The 18,323-nt window shown below is 31.9% G+C and overlaps 1 protein-coding gene across 1 annotated transcript; it reads left to right on the top strand.

Moving 5' to 3' along the window:
• The first annotated feature begins 4,800 nt into the window (after nt 1-4,800).
• Nucleotides 4,801-5,340, top strand: LOC132180367 (dirigent protein 22-like). The gene has a single exon (XM_059593163.1). It carries the CDS (start codon nt 4,816-4,818, stop codon nt 5,338-5,340), a length of 525 nt encoding a protein of 174 aa, XP_059449146.1. The 5' UTR covers nt 4,801-4,815.
• Nucleotides 5,341-18,323: the final 12,983 nt, after the last annotated feature.

Here is an 18,323-nt window from a genome sequence, read left to right as displayed (position 1 = left end):
ACATAACTTAACATTTTTGGGCTAACACATTCTCTTATGTGAAGAATCTTATCATGTTGAGCTGAAAGCTTGAGAACTTTAATTTGTATATAGACTTTGTAGCACAGAGGTTTCTGTTTTCTCAGTCTAGGTTCATATATATATATATATATTAGCTTTTGCATAGCCTTTAATGGTGTTTGTTGAAGGAAAGGATAGACTAGATGTCCAATATATGCGACCAGTCTCTCCAAGCAAACGTTTGAAATGAATTCACTTAAACCTTATGAGATTATATTTTATTTAATACTTTTTTTATTATATAATTTATTTAATTCTTGGACCCAATGCTTAACAGTTAACAGATGGCCATACGTGAAATTGAGGACTTGCTATTTCATATTCTCTTATTTATCTTTTATTCATGTTTTGGTAAAATTAACCATTAGAGTAATACTAAGGACCATCTTTTTATCCTCTTTTTATCCTCCCAAAGCTGATATACCTTTTAAAATCACCATTAAATTTTAGATGAATCATACTTAAATTTTAATCCAATGGTGATTTTGAAAGCCATATCAACTTTAGGAGAATAAAAAGATGGTCCCTACCATTACTCTAACCATTAAATCTTTAAGACTCGAGTACCTTCACCCATGTGAATCTTACATATAATGACAGAATACAAAATAATGACATTTCTATTACTTTAAATTTCATAGTTTTGCTTTGGCTGCAGAACCCGCGCACGTCAATTTTCATACTTTGTTGAAGCAAAAAAAATTTACAAGAATGAATGAGGTTGTTGAATAAAGCCATACGTGGCTTAATGCAGTTCTATTAATAATATAAAGGAAAAACAATTCAATGGAAGCAATAATTCTTGCATTTGATCAGAATCATATCATTACTTAGTTGTTCACGTTTCTCCTTTCCTTACTTCACCTACTGCGCAGCAGAATCCATGGAGTATAGTATCCATTGTCCCTAGGTTTAACTTCAAGGATTTTTGAGCTTCTTGTTAATTTCCATAAAAAAAAAAAAAAAAAAAAAAGGATCACAGGTTGGTGGAGGCAACGTTTAATGGAAACGTCATTGAAATTGAACTGCAAAGATTACTTCAAGAGGACTCCCTCTTACTTGAGAGAGGTTGTGTAGCCATTTCAACGGCTTTCCGGTTTGCAAGTTGTGAGTTTGTGAACTTAGAATAAAATGGTGCTTATTTATTTTAGTTTCGTTTGTTTTTTTTTTTTTTAAGAATGAATTTTAGTTTGGTATGCTTGAATGTGACGTAGAAATTTCACTCTTAATAGAATAAACTCTATGATGGGAAAGTTAATTCCTAGGTTACTATTGATTTGATGCAACGTGATGCATTGGAATCGCAAAAGACAAATACCTTAAACACAATTAACAACTTTTCTGAAAAAAAAATAAAAAGAAATGAAGATTCTATCAAGGATTGAGTACAATAGGAGAAGAACTCAAGTTACGAATCCTTATTGAAAAACTGATCTAATCCAAGGTAATTTGGTTTTCATCTTTTACCTATCTCTATATAAGAAATGGACAAACTTATCATTCAATATGTAAAACCACATGCAAGTTTCATAGATTTAATAGTAAATTTGTAAAAAATAAAATAAGAAATATTGCAACTCAGACACTGCACAGAGAAAGATCATGGGTCCACTTGTTGCTTTTTTATTTATTTATTTTTTATTAACATGTCCGCACAAAAGGGTGAGAGAGATTCGAACTAGTGACTTTTGCTTCATTAGACTGATTGAGCTACTTCTTGAGGACGGGTCCACCTGCTCCTATTTGAGATAGGTGGCCCTGTAGTACCTGCAATTCGGACGCTCCAATTGTAGGAATTCTTGTTCCAAATTTATTGTTTGATTTAAATGGAGAAGATATTGCAATAAATCTTTTTAAATTAAGACTCAAAATTCAATCAAATCAATTTAAGATATAATATTAATAACATGCGAGATGCACATGAGTTTTTAATAAAATTTATTTCAACTTTTTTCATGCTATTAAAAAAAATATGTGCATTTCACATGTTCAAGGGACACATGTCACTTTTATAAACCAGGTTGAAAGAAATTATTCCAACCCAATTTGGAGAAAAACTTTATCCTAATATTAATAGGAGAATTGTAAATAAGGTGATGGTTTGATAGAGAAAAGTATAGTTTATTCAAAATTATTGGAATGGTATACCCACGGCCGGGTTCGGTGAATATCTTGCTCGGTGGGCTTGGTATGTAGATCTGTTCCAAGAATAAAGTATAATGTGAACTAGTCCCACGACTAACATGATTGATAGCAATTAATAAAAAAGAAGATTGCAGATAATTAGGAAAAGATTTGTTTGCCAAAGTTCGATTGTTTCATCCAATAGGGCGTTTATCTGTGCAGTTTATCAATGCTCATATAATATAAGTATAATCAAATTCAATGCTTTGCACATTGGGAAAAAAATAATAATTACATGATATAATTAATATATATATACTTTGTGTGACAGAGAGATATATAATTTGTTGTTATTGGTATACATTATCTCCACATGTTTGGTTTTATGTCATTTTTATTTCTATGTTAGAGGGTTGAAATCTTTTGCATTTCCTTTGTTTACTAGCCCTTGAGTATATTTATTAGAGCATTTCTAGCAGTGTTTTTAAACTAGCTTTTTATTTAAATTTAGTTATTTTGTTAACTTTTCTTGCTTTTAAAAGTGCTTTTAAATGTCTAAGAAGCATAAAAATGGCCAAAATACATTTTTGGCAAAAACTTAAAAATGAAGCTTTCGCCCAAAAACTCTTTTTGACTTAAAAACTATATTTCTTAAACGCAATCCCAAACAGACTAGATTATGTTGGAAATAATTTTGGATAGTACACAAAATTTTTATTGAAATAAAATCATACAAATATGAAAATTAATAATAGAATAAATAAATTAAAATAAATGAAAAGTGAAATATAGAAATATCTTACAAGGCTATAGAATCACGTAAGAGCATTGTCCTTAAATGTTGATTCGTGCTTCCCGTAATATATAACTCGGTACGATTAGATCTTGTGATACGCAACCTCTTAGAATTAGATTATAGTATCTAACTTTATTAAGGTCCCACTTCCAAGAACAAAGAGTAAAAGCTAATAATACAATATATAGCTTTATGACTTGAAACAAGTTGTTTGACAACACCATAAGATAACGAAAAACAAAGAAAGAAACAAGTTGTTTTAAAAAACAATTCTTTGTTTTTCATTATCTTATAGTGTTGCTGATTTTTTCAAGACAAGGCTTCCACGTGGTAAATCAAACAGTAGTTTGGTTGAAAGGCTAAGATTGTCTGAGGGTTTTTTAACCCTGAAGACTAATGTTAAACCAAAAAAAATTGAGTAATGCTAAAGATCATTTTTTTATCCTCCTAAAGTTGATGTGACTTTTAAAATCACCGTCCAAGGATTTTTTAACCCTGAAGACTAATGTTAAACCAAAAAAAATTGAGTAATGCTAAAGACCATTTTTTTATCCTCCTAAAGTTGATGTGACTTTTAAAATCACCATTAGTGATTTTAAAAGCTACATCAACTTTAAGAAGATAAAACGATGATAAAAAGACGATCCATAGCATTACTCATTTTAAAAGTCACTTCATATTTGGGACTTGGAAGGACACAATTAAGGAGGACTCTAATCATTCTTCTAATACTCTGAGTCTCAAACCGGGTAAACGCTACTTTAACCATCCTGAGCTAAAATAATTACAAGTGATTTTCACTGCTTGCCTTGTACCGAGATCTACAAAAGGATGCAACCAAGCCTTTCACTTTAAAATGGCTAAGCAATTTTTTATTTTTTATTTTTTTAATTTAAAAAAAATCCAGTTTAAAACTAATATTTTCTATTACAACTTTTTTAAAGCGTAAACATTACACTTTTTATTTTAACTATTCACTTTAACTAAATATTTTTCATTTTTAAATTACTTACATTTCAAAGTCATTTTCAGAAGTCAATATATATATAGCAACTCGTATCAATTTTTAGATTAAAAGAGTTAATCATGGGCAGCCAAGTAGCCTATATATATATATATATATATATATATATATATATGAGAAAAATACCTCAAACAACCAGCCGTTTTCGATTTAGCCCCTAATGTTCCAAAAGTGATAAAGTACCTCCCAAACTACCAAACTATTACATTTTGGCCACTCCGTTAGTCAAAACTGTCAGTTTGAATGGAAACTGCAAAACGACGTCGTTTTGTTATGGGTAAGTTACTACAATGCCCTTTTATGAGAAAAATTTTTTTTGGAAAAAATATAAAAAAGCCCCTTAAACTACTAGCCGTTTTCATTTTAGCCCCCTAATGTTCATAAAGTGATAAAGTAGCCCCAACAAAACGACGTCGTTTTGCAGTTTCCTTCCAAACTGACGGTTTTGACTAATGGAGTGACCAAAATGCAATAGTTTGGTAGTTTGTGGGGCTACTTTATCACTTTTGAAATATTAAGGGGCTAAATCGAAAACGGCAGGTAATTTGTGAGGCTTTTTTATATTTTTCCTTATATATATATATATATATATATAGCAACTCATATCAATTTTTAGATTAAAAGAGTTAATCATTGCCAGCCAAAGTAGCCTATGGCGCGTGAAAATTTAATAATAATAATAATAATAAAAAATAATCACTCGTTATTATAACTAGAGATCATATATAACACATTACACACCAACCAGAAAATAACGGAAGCCTAATTCTTGGTTGCTTGATTAGCCGGCCGGCCAGCATCTCCATCTCCCATGGCACTTCCCAATTTATTATTAGTATTGGTTGCAGCGACGGCCATATATTTAGTCAAAGGTACGGACCTCAAAGAAACGAAGCTATCCTTATACTTGCAAGACATCTCGGCCTTCGGCGCCGCCAATGCCACGGCCGTCCCAGTTGCTGGTATTGCCGGCAAGGATTGGACATTCACCCAGTTCGGAACCCTCTACGTCACCGACGACAACATCACCGAAACCCCAGATCGGAATTCAGCCAGAGTTGGGCAGGCACAGGGCATGTACGTGACGGCGGGGTTGGACGGGTTGAATTCGCATGTTATGGTGTCGATAGTGTTCACAAATAAGGAGTACAACGGAAGCACCATACAATTGCAAGGTATTAGCAAGCAATTTGAGGCTGTTAGAGAGGTTTCGGTGGTCGCCGGAACGGGAAAATTTCGGTTTGCTAGAGGTTATGCTACTTTCGAGACATATTTCTTGGACATTCCTGCCCAATACTCGGTTATCCGGTGCAACGTCACTGTCCAACATTACTAGTGGAATTACTGTATATTCTTGGTGTGTAATTTTATTGTTTTTGAAACCATGGAGTTAAATAAATTGCTCTATAGCTGTCACCTTTTGAGTCTTTTTGGCAAAAAAGACTTTAATGGAACCCAAAAAAAAAAAAAAAAAAATTTGAGCAATGATTTAATCTCTCAAAAGGTGATTGAGAGATTGAGCAATGATTCATAGTATTTTTATGAATAGTCTCATAAAAAATAAAAAAAATTCAATCTCTCAACATTTAAACTTTTTATATCGAGCAATGATTTACGTTAATATTTTTTTTCATCTTATTTTACAAATTTAACATATTAATTATTAAATTTTGTGGACTGATGTGAATTCTACGTATAAATTCAATGATGATATCACCCATTTATTATAGAGATAGTTAAAAAATGGTTAAAAATAAAATAAATTATATCATTTCTCTTTTATATTACATCAATTATATTTTATTATTATTCAAATAAAAAATTACTATAAAATAAAAATTTTTACTTTTTCATATTAAATATTTTTACTTTTTTTCTTCATATAAATTAATTTATGCTGTAGTAAAAATGCCCAAAGCCTTTGCCAAACAGAACCTTTAACTTTGAGTAATGCTAAATTAAAAGAAAAATTATTAGTTTGAATGGAAGACTTTGAGTTAATGCTAAGTCTTTGACCAATTGAGCTATATATCACAACGATAGTCTCAATCCACGTGATGCACCATCATTTTGTATATGGGAGACTTACCTGTGGACATGTGGCAAGCACGTGGAAAAGTTGGGTTCAAAAAATGTTGAACGAGCGGATTGGGCCAACTCTGAGCAGTGTGGCACAAGAAATGTTTCGTTATCGGAAGCGAATTTGATGGAGAATGGGGCATGTACCCGAAAATTGGGTCCTCAAGCCTAAATGAAATCCTCATGGCACACCATTACTTGCAACAAAACATGCCTTTCTTCATGGTTCTTCAAGCTTATTCAACAGTTCAATGTTTCAAATACCTTTCTTCATGGCTTCTTGGATTAAAAAGTGTGTTTATGGAGCAACCCTGAAGCTTTATTGATTCTAATCAGCTTGATTTTGTTTGCCGCCTTCATAAATCTATCTACAGCATCAAGCAAGCATCAACGGCGTGTGAATTCACAATTATGTGTTAAACTAATGATTAAATGATTAAATTTACATCTTCCTATAAGTTTAAGTTGTTGGGATAAATGATAATTTAGCATGGTTTTAGTGCCAAAAGTCCTGAGTGTTGGGTCTCACCTATTAAAAGGAAGTGTGGGCTCACACGTGAGGGAGAGTGTTAAACTAATGATTAAGTGATTAAATTTATCTCTTTTTATCAACTTAAGCTTTTGAGATAAGTGATGATTTTAACAATGTGCAAACCCACCGTCTTGCACTACGTAATCAACTATATATCACATTTTTATTTTATAATTATTGATTTTTTTATTTTTTTAATTATGCATTTTCTATGCAAATAAAGTGGGTACAGTGCGCGAACAAAACCTGACTTCCCTACACAAACATTGAATCGATCGAAGAGGAAAAATCTTCCACCCACATAAACATTAAAGATTTGAAAAGAACAGAGAACTTAGTAATATTCTTAAAAGCTACCAGATAGTGTAGTCTGAGAACAAGACACTGACTGATAGGCTTAATTAGTTCACTTGTGTGAGAATTACAAAACTTTGTAAACCCATTTGATGGATTTGGTACATGCAAGAACCCCAAAAAAGAATTAGTTAATCCAAAAAAGACATCAAAGGCATGAGAGTGATTTTTTTTATTATTTTTAGGAATAAATATCAAATCGGTTGATGTGGTTTGCCTAAATTACAAATCACTCTTTGTGGTATAAAAAATAATTTATAGGTCCATGTAGTTGGCCTATATTACAAATCATTCCTTATGGTATAAAAAATAATTTATAAGTTTTCAAGATAGGTCAAAATAACAGTTTATTCCTTAAAATTTTTTTTTAGTAGCTTAACAAAATCTATTACTTTGTCACGTCATATCCAATAAAAAACGAGGCATTTTTTTATTATTAATTTATGACTTTAAAAAATATTCTTGGCACTAAATTAACTAAACATGAAGGTGCTCAGAATATGGGGCCATGCCTTTAGGAAAGAAAAGAATCCTCTCCATTTCAAATCTATTTTATTTTCTTTATTTATTGTATTTTGAAGGGTAGTGTCGTTCTAAAATTTTAATGATGGTATTACGTGCACTAAATGAACTACTCTTCAAAATACACTAAATAAAAAAAATTGATGAAATTTAAAATGGAGAGGATTATTTTCCCTCTAAAGAATGAGATAAATGAAATAGGGAGGAATCGATTAGTTGAAATTTGAAGAGCAAAATTGTAATTTTATTTTTAATGGACAATTTTGTCCCACAAACTAACCAACAAATGAAATGGAGGAGGATCCGTTTGCCTCTCAGCCTTTTGTGATTCTGACCGGCTGAAACTGTGGACGACAGATGGATGTACATTGTACTGGTGTTTTGGTGGGCGATTTCCTTATTTCTGGGAAGAATAACATGCACGCCTAGTAAATAGAATCGTCAAGCACTCAAGTAAATTATCAATCGTTCACTTGATCGAGTGACAGTGTGCAGAGTTTGCTTTGGCCGGAGAATCGCACTTGTCATCTTCCATACTTCTTGGACAGAAAAAAGCATAGGTGTAATAGGGATCCACTAGAAAGTTTGATAGGTAGGGCCAAATTCCCAGGAATTCAACAATCATTCACTTTCCAACCAAAAATTAACTATACATGCTATAGGTATTCCGATTTGGGTCAGATATTGTCGACCGTTCACGTGATATAGTCAGTGTGTAGGACAAATGATGCGATGTTACGCACTTGTCACTTTTTCACACTCTCTTGGACAGAAAAAGAAAAGCAGTGGTGTAAATGAGCATGGAATAAGCCGTACGTACGTACGTGGTATAATGCAGTTCTATTGAGATAAAACGAGAAGGAGGGAAACAATTTAATAGGTGTACGTGCTTCTTCTTGCATTTGAGAGTCATGTCCTTTTACTTCATTGTTTCTGTTTCACTTCGAAAGCCTTTGAGATTTTGGAAAATGTTAGCAAAGGAAGTGAAAAAGTCATCATCACAAACTCAAAATGCTTTGCTGGTTGTGGCTGTGCATGTATTAGCCTAGCTATAAAGTGCCAAATGACAGAAATTTTGTTGTTTTGTTCCCACAAGCAAATTTGTAAGAACTTGACATAACATAACATAACATTCACAATCCCACAAGCAAATTTGCTTGTGGAGATTTAAATATTATGTTGTTGTATGAATTAGTTGCTTCTGTTGAACAAAAGATGTATTATCATGTAATTTATGGAAAGATATTATGTAATTTACGTACTTTGTGATTAATATTGTCTTACCTATGATTAATGAATTACAATTCCAAATTTAACATTCACTGACTAGAAGGAAAAAATAATTATTAGGAGGGAGGGGAATGGATTACCATAAGAGTAAATCTTCCAACTACCATGAGGATAAAGAAACAATAAAGAAAGAATTAAAAGAAATATTTAAATAGATTAGAGAGCGATTTAGAGAGTTTGTTGTGGGGGTGTGTTTAAAAAGTGCATTCTTTTGTTCAAAATTTTTTTATAACATGGAGAACAAGGACCCAATAAAAATATACTTAATTTTTGATTGTAACATGCTACTTTTTTAATATGTGACATTTTCAAAGCGTTTTAATGTTCAAAAAGGCCTAAATTTCATAATTTAAAATTCAAATATTACTCAATTCTGTATCAAAGTTGACTGATCATTGCAGTGGATATAAAAGTCCACAGAAGATGGGAAGAAAAAAGTTTTGTAGATAAGGACTCTCGTTAAAGAACACTATGGAAATCAAAATAATAACCTATCTACCTTAATTTCTTCATCGACTTCAATTCCTCATCATCCATTTCCTCGTTTCTACCAACTTGTCTATATATAAGTGAGTGGTAGACAGTAATGAATCCAGTACAATAATAGCACTACCTTTAGAATAATTTCACGTGAAACACAAATGTTTCATTTGATAATGATTTTATAAAAAGCGTTTTCTTTTGGGGGGACAATTTGGATATATTTAACAAACGTGGCCAACTTTTCTATAGGAATTAAGCAAAAGTTGGCCATGTTATTGCGTACGCGTCGACCTAAGAAGGTGCCTTCTTCTTCGACAATTTGTGAATATTTAACAAATATGACCCATTTTTCCACCAAAAACAAAACTAGGCTGCATCCTAAAAAGGGGTGAAGATAAACGGCACGTCGGGCGTAATTTTTTTTATTATTATTATTTTATTATTTTAATTTTTTTTTTTTTAAAAAAAAAATTTACGCCTGGCGTGCCGTGAATCACGGCCCCTAAAAAGTGTGTTTTCTTTTGTTAACAATTTCGAGATATTGATCAAACAAACAAACATGGCCCAACTTTTCCACTGAAAGCAAAACTAGGCCATGTTAGCGTCCTCATTAAAGAGATTTTCCTGCATGTTAGAGATAAGGGCTAGACTAATTAGACTCCTCGAGATTCACAAATTGCTATATGTTATGTATATACTTGTGAGGGCTTGTTTTATATTGAAGAAATATAAAGAATAAGAATATTTAATATATATAAGTGGATTTAAACTCATTAGCTTAATTAGGCTTTTGGGTTAGAAGTGATGTCTTAATATGTATATTAATTTACTCTTATTTGACTCCCTTTGTGTTTCTCTCCTTTACAATTGATATCGAAGCTTATGGAGTAAGCGTGACACTCTTGTGTGTGGACTACCTAAGTTCATTAACTTTGGCTTTTGGGCTAGAAGTGGTGTACTAATATGTATATTAATTTTTACTCTTGTTTGACTCTCCTTTGTGTTTCTCTCCTCAACACTACACATTTTTTTCTCATTCTTCTTTTACTTTTTAAAATTATCATTTGATTTGTCGAACTCATGTGTAGGACCCATATGATTTCACAAATCCAATGATAATTTTAAAAAGTAAAAAGATGATAAAATAATCAAAGAGAAAATGAAGCATTTTCCTTGACAAAATAACTTGTTTCGATCTATGAACTTCAAGTTTAGTTTAGAGCCTCAGCCTCTTACCATTATATTAAATAAAATGAAAGTTTACAAGCAATCGCTCAATCGAGAAATGCTATACAAATTCTCTCTCATATATTTTTTAGTGTACATTTTCTTGTGTGGCAGTAAATATAATTAATGAATTTAAAATATAATGATGATTTTCACTACCATGTCATAAAATGTGTATTTGGAAGTGGGAGTAGCATTTCTCTTTTTTTGGTAGCATGGATTGTCCCAATCTACCAAAATTTTTACTTCTTGATCCGGCGAATCAATAATAATTAAGTCATCCTCTTTTTGAACTACACATTCAAAAGTAGGAGTGCTAAAAAGTAGGGTTAATCAAACTCAAGATAAAATTAATTAATTAAAGTTGCAAGATCTGACTCGTTTAATTAAATAAATTGAATTATGATTGATCTATTGATAATAGTATAAAATTACTTAATTTATCTATTAAAGTGAACATTATCATAACTTAGTCTTATCTAATTCTTGCATTTTGTATTTAATTGAAAAATATTATTTAATTATTAAAACATGAGATTAAATAGTAGAGTAATTCAAGTAAGTGGGAATTAAATAATAAAACCAAGAAAGACAAAAAGAAAAAACAAAGCAAAAGTTGATGATATTTGTGGCTGTGCGTGAAAGAAAGTGTCAAGTGGGCTAAAAAGACAAAAACAAGCTAAGCCATAAGAAAGAGAGTTGACCAAGAAAGTTTTTCACTCTGATTAAGTCACCGTCCACAATTGAGGGTGCGTTTGGAATTATTATTTTATTAAAAAAAAATGTAATTTCAAATAAAATTGCAGAAATGTTACTTATTAAAAAATTACAATTTTGAAAATACAAATTTTTTACGCAGCTTAAATAGTACACCAAAGTATTAGCAACAAATATATGTGACTAGTCTCAACCGTAGCGAATATTGAGAAATGTTACACTTATTTCTATTTTTTTTACATAATTTTTATAGGTGATTTTTAAAATTACTATTGAATAAAAATTTAATAAAGATCCATCTCATATTTAATGGTGATTTTAAAAGCTATCTATGAGTATAAAAAAATTGTGTAAAGAAATGTATGTAGGAGTAAATGTAGCATTATTCGCCAACATTTACAATTATTTCACTTTAACTTTTTGAAATATTTTGTTTAATAATTATTTTATATAATTTATTTAATTCTTGGACCCAATACTTTACACAGAGCTATAGCTGAAGAGAAATTTTACACGTTTCTAAAATGACCGTGAAAGTTATTAGTAATTTTTTTTTTAATTAAAATTAGGGTTAAATACTTTTATATATATTTATATATAAAGTTTCAGTTTGTATCATAACATAAATAATACCTTGTTTATAATTAAAAATAAAGATAGCACCTTCGTTCATAAATTAATGAAAATTTATGTCAACGCCTTTCAAAAATTGACACATGTTCATATATCTTATTAAAAATTATAATTTTTTTTTTTAAAATAATTTACATTCTTTTAATTTGTTGGCTGCAACTCAAATAAGTAATAAATGGTGCATGATGATATAGTTTACGCCGGCGTGCATCAACAATGATGCACGCCAAGCATAAATTTTCTTTTTTCTTTAAAAAAAAAAAATTAAAATAATAATATGGTATGAATGGTCCCTGCAGTTTCACGTCAACGCCGGATTTGTAGCATTTTTTCGCTATAAAATAGAGAACATCTTTTTTCTTTTCCACATTCAGGGTTTCTTTTTTTTTTTTTTTCTGAGTGAGCTTCTTGTTAATTTCCATAGAAAAAAAAAAAAATGGATCCTAGGTTGGTGGAGGCAGCACTTAATGGAAACGCCGTTGAACTGCAGAAATTACTTCAAGAAGACCCCCTCGCACTTGAGAGAGGTTCAGTGGCAGTATTCCCTGAGACTATCCTACACATTGCAGCCATGAGTGGGCAGACAGAGTTTGTGAGGGAGCTACTGAAGCTTAAACCAGATTTTGCCACCAGATTGGACAAGGACGGGTTTAGCGCAATACACTTGGCCTCCGCAAATGGGTTTGTGGAAACAGTAAAAGAGCTATTGAAGTTTAGGCGTGAGCTTGCCCTTCTCAAGAGCAGCGATGGAAGGACTTCTCTTCATTGTGCTGCTGTAGCTGGGAGGGTTCAAGTCATTCGGGAATTAGTTGGCTGTTTCCCCGATTGTGTCGGAGAACTTACTCTAAGAGGCGAGACTGCGCTTCATGTAGCCGTGAAGTATAACCAGTTTCAGGCCTTTGAAGCCATGTTTGATATACTGAAGCAGCTTAACATGCAGGAAATTCTGAGTGCTGGGGATAAAGATGGCAACACTGTCTTACACCTTGCAGTTGCTAGGAAGCTGCAGATTCAGGTAATTAATGGCCGAATTAACCACTTCAAGATACTTTTCCTCTTTCTTGGCATTCAAATAACGAGTGCGAAAAGTTTCGCTATTCTTGACGGATATATATATACACACCATTTTACTTTGTCTATATGGAACATTCTGAAACTAGTACGGCTCTTTACCTTTTTAGTCATGATCTGACCATTTATTAACCAATTTGGATTGATATATATCCTCCTTTTCTAGGAAAAAAGGAAAATAAAAAAATTTGCAAGAATTTAGGAGTTGATCAGGATTTAACAGAATTTACAAAAATACCTACGCCTAAATATTAGAAACGATTTTTTTTTTTTTTTTTGTTAAAAGGAGTATTTTAGAAATTTTGACCGGATTTAATAGAAAATACTATTGAATGGTTGAAAATGAAAAAAATTGAAAAATTGAAAAATTGAAACACTAAATTGACACTTTTTAAAGTTTAAGAACTATGAATAAGTATGTTTACAAAAGTGATGAAAGATCATGGGTGATAATTGAAGTTTTTCCAATCTATGTCCACGTAATTGTGATTGATTATCAAATCTTTGTTATTTGATTACATTTTATATATATATACACTTTACTACCACATTTTCATGATAAATAGGGCTAACTGGAATTGTAAACATCATCAAGAAATAAAAGTACAAGGTCGTCCTAAAGGTTTTTAACGTGTGGATGTAAGTTATAGACTGAACTAAGCAATTCTTAAGTGTTTCTCTCTCTTCTCCTTTGTGTTTATTTTCTTTTATTCCACTATTAAATTTCATTTCCATTCGATTATAAATTTCTTTATATACAATTTAAGGGATAAATACCTTATCCACCTCTAGAGTTTCACAATTTTACTTTTGATCACAGGAGGTCCCTGTAATTTGCCTAAAGACCGAGATGGTCCTTCCATCCATTTTCTGTTAGTAGACTTAACGAAAATTCAATTACATTTCGACACGTGTCCTAATTGCCAAATCATCAAATACTGGATTTACACCCTTGCCACATAATAATTTTTTTATTTTTACCCCAAACCTTTGATTAAAAAAAAAAACCCAAACCCATTCTTCCCCAACCCCAATCTCCGGTGAATCTGCCTTCTTCCCCAACCTCTGGCCATGAACCAAAGATTGCATCAGTCTATTTCTAGTAACACATTTGGAACCGTATAAATTTCGAACCTTTCATTTAATTTACGAGGTGGGTTTAGGATTGAGGTTGAATTTTCAGCTACAAGAGAATGATTCAGTTTTGGGCTTGGTTTGGATCTCAGAAAGTGCTTAAAATGATTTTTGAAAGCATTTTAAATATTTTTCAAAGATCAAAACAAAACCTTTAATTGGGATTGGTATTGAGCTAAAAACCTTAGTTTTATTATGTGGCAATGGTGTAAATTCAGTCATATTTAATGATTTGGCAATTAGGACAAGTATCGAAATGTAATTGGTCTCTAAGTCAGTGATGTGAATTTCCATTAAGTCTACTAATTATAATAGCAGATGCATGGAAGGACCATCTCGGTCTTTAGGCAAACCACAGGGATCTCCTATGATCAAAAGTAAGCCCTAGGGATCAAAAAATAAAGTTGTGAAACCCCAATAGTGAATAAGATATTTAACCCAAAATTTAATTCATGCCTTGTTATATACTTCAATGCCTTCACCATCTATGCTATCTGTTACAGACCGTTAAATTGCTATTTGATGGTGATGGTAGCCAACAAAAAGCAGTCGATGTGAATGTGACCAACAAGAGTGGCTTAACTGCTTTGGATGTGTCCGATGTCATACAGCAAATGATGATGGGTGAACCCACTGATTACATGCTCAGGAATTTGCTTCTACGCGCAGGAGCCTTAAAAGCGTCCGAACTTGAACACATTGACACTGCTCATGTTGATCACAAGCAGATCTCGGTGACGGCTGCACCGCCTCCCCAAACTCTCTGGCAGTTCTTATTACATGAGATTTCACTTCTGAACCCTTGGAGATTTTGGAAAACATTAGCAAAAGAAGTGAAAAAGTCACCACCACAAACTCAAAATGCTTTGCTCGTTGTGGCTGTTCTTATTGCAACTATAACCTACCAAGCCATACTATCTCCCCCCAATGGCATTGATGTTGGCGGCGATTATACAAGTGCTATGATTGCAAACCATTTACAAGAGTTCATTCCGTTCATGGTTCCCAACTCTATTGGATTTTTTGCATCGCTTGCGGTGATTGTTTTGGTTATTGATGAGTTTCCACTCAAAGCATTGTTGGGGATCGCTGTGCGTTGCATGGCTGCAGGTTATCTTTGCGGGCTTTTCTTGATTGGACCTACTAGTATAAATGCTTCACATTGGGCGATGATAACAATAGGAATAATCGTCTTGATGGACTTGGTTCGCTTCAGCTACTGGTTAGTCAAGAGATGGTCCAAAGAAATTAGAAACATAAGAAGAAGAATCTAATGAATTAAGTTTGTTAGTTGGGAGTTTGTGAAGTTGAAGAAAATGGTCCTTGAGTTTTAGTATGGGGTGTGCTTGAATGTGATGTAGAAATTTCATATTGTTAACAGAATAAATTCTAAGCTGCGGTATGTAATAATTCTGATGCTTCCTATCTTCACCTTTATATTTTACAGTCAAATGCTATTTCTCTTTCTTTTAAGAATTTGGTCACAGGTGCAACTCAATGTGAAATTTTTAATTTAGGACCCAAGTATAACAATTCAAAAAAAATCTCAATTTTATCGCTCAGTTTAAATGTTTTATTTTCAATTTTCAATCCAAACACCATAGATATCAATACCAAAATCATAAAAGACTCACCACTTGTCATTTTCTTTCTTCAGTGAGAATTAATAGTGGGAAAGACCTCCTAACGCCCACATATGTATAGCATCAACACTGAACATCTTGTCACTGGTACTACTATCGCAGAAGCACATTAGCTTAACTGCAGAGTTCATGACCATCAAGGCTTTAAAAAGTGTTGTTGTCATTACGGGTGTAAGTATACATATAAGCATATCTCCATCTTTATACTCAGGTGATGTGGGACGCCACATAGATCCTCTTGCTTCTTACTGCGGGAATTCGTGTATCCATCATTAGTATAAGCCATGTTGCCCCACTAGTTGTTAACCTTTAAGATTAAAATGTATTGGGCTTATTTTAGAAATCTTATCAATCCCCTCTCTCAAAAGTCCTCTCCTCTCTCCTGAAGAAAACTTTTCCTTTCTACCGGCAGCCTAAAAAGAGGGCAAAAATAAGAGGAAGGATCCTAGTTGCAGGGGATCTCATCCCTAAAAATTGAAGGTGTTAGCAAGCAATTTGAGCCTAATAGAGAGGTTTTCAATGGTATTTGGAACAAAAAATTTCAGTTTTCTTGGGGTGATGCTACAATAAGAATAATGATATAAGGATAACTATAATTCTCTTAGATTTTTTTTTTTTTTTTTTTTTTTTTAAAAATATGATATGACTTTTTTTTTTTTTATAATCAAATATGATATGACTTTTAAAATCACTATTAATGGTCATTATTGAATTTCGACCTATTGGTGATTTTAAAAGCCACGTTACATTTGAGAGAAATTTAGTCCTCCTTATATCATTACTTCTACAATAATAACATACTTTGTTTTTTTTAGTTTTATATATTTTTATTAAGAGTAACGCCTGTCATAATTTTATTGATGTTGATTCTGCATACTAACAGAATTTATCAAATGTTTTGATGAAATTTGACTGTAGGAACTAAACTATTATTTTGGCCTACCTAAAAAACATTTGAATTATTTTTTATAGCATAAAGAGCAATATATAATTTATGTTACAAAATTAATTTTACATTCATCCCCAAGTAAATTCTCATATTTCTGTAAGATATTGTCAATCGTTCACGGGATCCATCAATCCAATGTGCAGGACAAATGATGTGATGTTCCGCACTCATCACCATAAGGCCTTGTTTGGTAGAAGGGTTGGAGTTGGCCTAGACACTATTCATCACCATTTTCCAAAAAAATCAACATCAAAACATTCTAACTTTTTCACTTTTTATATCAAATTATTAACTTTTTATTATTATTCAAATAAAAAAATCACTACAAAACAAATTTTTTTTTCACTTTTCCATACCACTTTTTTATTTTTTTTTTTATACCAAACATTCTTATTTTTTTTTTCATATCAATCTATATCAACTACAGTGTTTAGGCCAACCCATTTACCAAACACCACCTAAATGACAAAAATAAATGAGCTTGAATAAGCAACATGCTTATTGCATTTTGAGAGTCGTCATATTTATCCTTACTTCATTGTTTCTGTTTCTCTTTTCCTTTTTCACTTTTTGTACTAAATTATTTACCTCAAAAACTTAAATAATATTATAATATTATTTCTTATGTGTGGACTCAAACGAGTAATGTTAAAATTTTTTGTTTCTAGGAATTAGCTCAACCGGCTGGGATCACGCCTAATGAAGTGGAGGTCATTAGTTCGAATCACCCTCCCCCCTCTTGTGCGGACATGTCAAAAAAAATGTTAATTATTTTTTTTTCTTACTCCGACAATGATGTGGTTTTTAAAATTACAATTAGGCTTGTAATTGATCATTATTGAATTTTGTTCAACTAGTGATTTTGAAAGCCACTTCATTCTTAGAGTAACACTAGATGAAACAAAAGTGACTTCAAGAATTATTCGGACTCAAACTCAAACTAGGTAAGGCTTAGCACGCAAAATAGTTAATTGAAATAAAGAGTAAATAACGAAGTTAATGTTTGAATTAAGGATCTTTAGCTCTAGCTCACAACTTGTCTCAAAAACTTAAAAATTAATAAATAAAAAATAAATTTAATCACGTAATCAATACTTTAACATTTTGTATAATTAATGAATATTAGTTTGATATCAAATATTCTCTATTTAAGGGCCGATTGTAATCAAATATTGGGATTGTAATCAAATCAATGAGATCTAATTAATATACTTGCAACCCTATAAATAGAGACTTATGTATTGTAGGCCAAAAAAAAAAAAGTTAATGAGTACAATGTAGTTCTTAGGGCTATTCAGAGTGGTAGACATATGTGTCTAACACCAAATCACTCATAAATCCTTGTGTTATTTTCTCTCTCTCTTCATTATCATTTTTTCAACAAATGAAAGCCACATACGAAGTACAAATGGTCGCTTAGTTTGTAGCAGCTTTGGCTTACATAATATAGAGTTTTCCTTTTAAAGAGAGATCGACAATTTTCTGTAGTTTAAATAAGGTATATGTACCTTTTTTTTCATATATATATATATATATATATATAGAATAAACCTTTATTATTATGTATTATCTATTATTGTTCGATCAATAATAGATAATATCGGGGGCCGCCTTCTAATAATTGAGCTGCTACACTATTCCCTTAACTTTAAAAGTCAAGGTCTTGGAGTAGTTTTTCTCATGCC

The sequence above is a fragment of the Corylus avellana genome, chromosome ca5, assembly GCF_901000735.1.
Source record: "Corylus avellana chromosome ca5, CavTom2PMs-1.0".
NCBI classification, from domain to species: domain Eukaryota; kingdom Viridiplantae; phylum Streptophyta; class Magnoliopsida; order Fagales; family Betulaceae; genus Corylus; species Corylus avellana.
The sequence above is the reverse complement of the archived record's forward strand: the minus strand, read 5'-3'. Positions and strand labels throughout refer to the sequence as shown.

What these genes read in the sequence shown, in the direction of transcription:
- LOC132180367 (XM_059593163.1), top strand. Translation starts at nt 4,816, where the DNA reads ATGGCACTTCCCAATTTATTATTAGTATTGGTTGCAGCGACGGCCATA.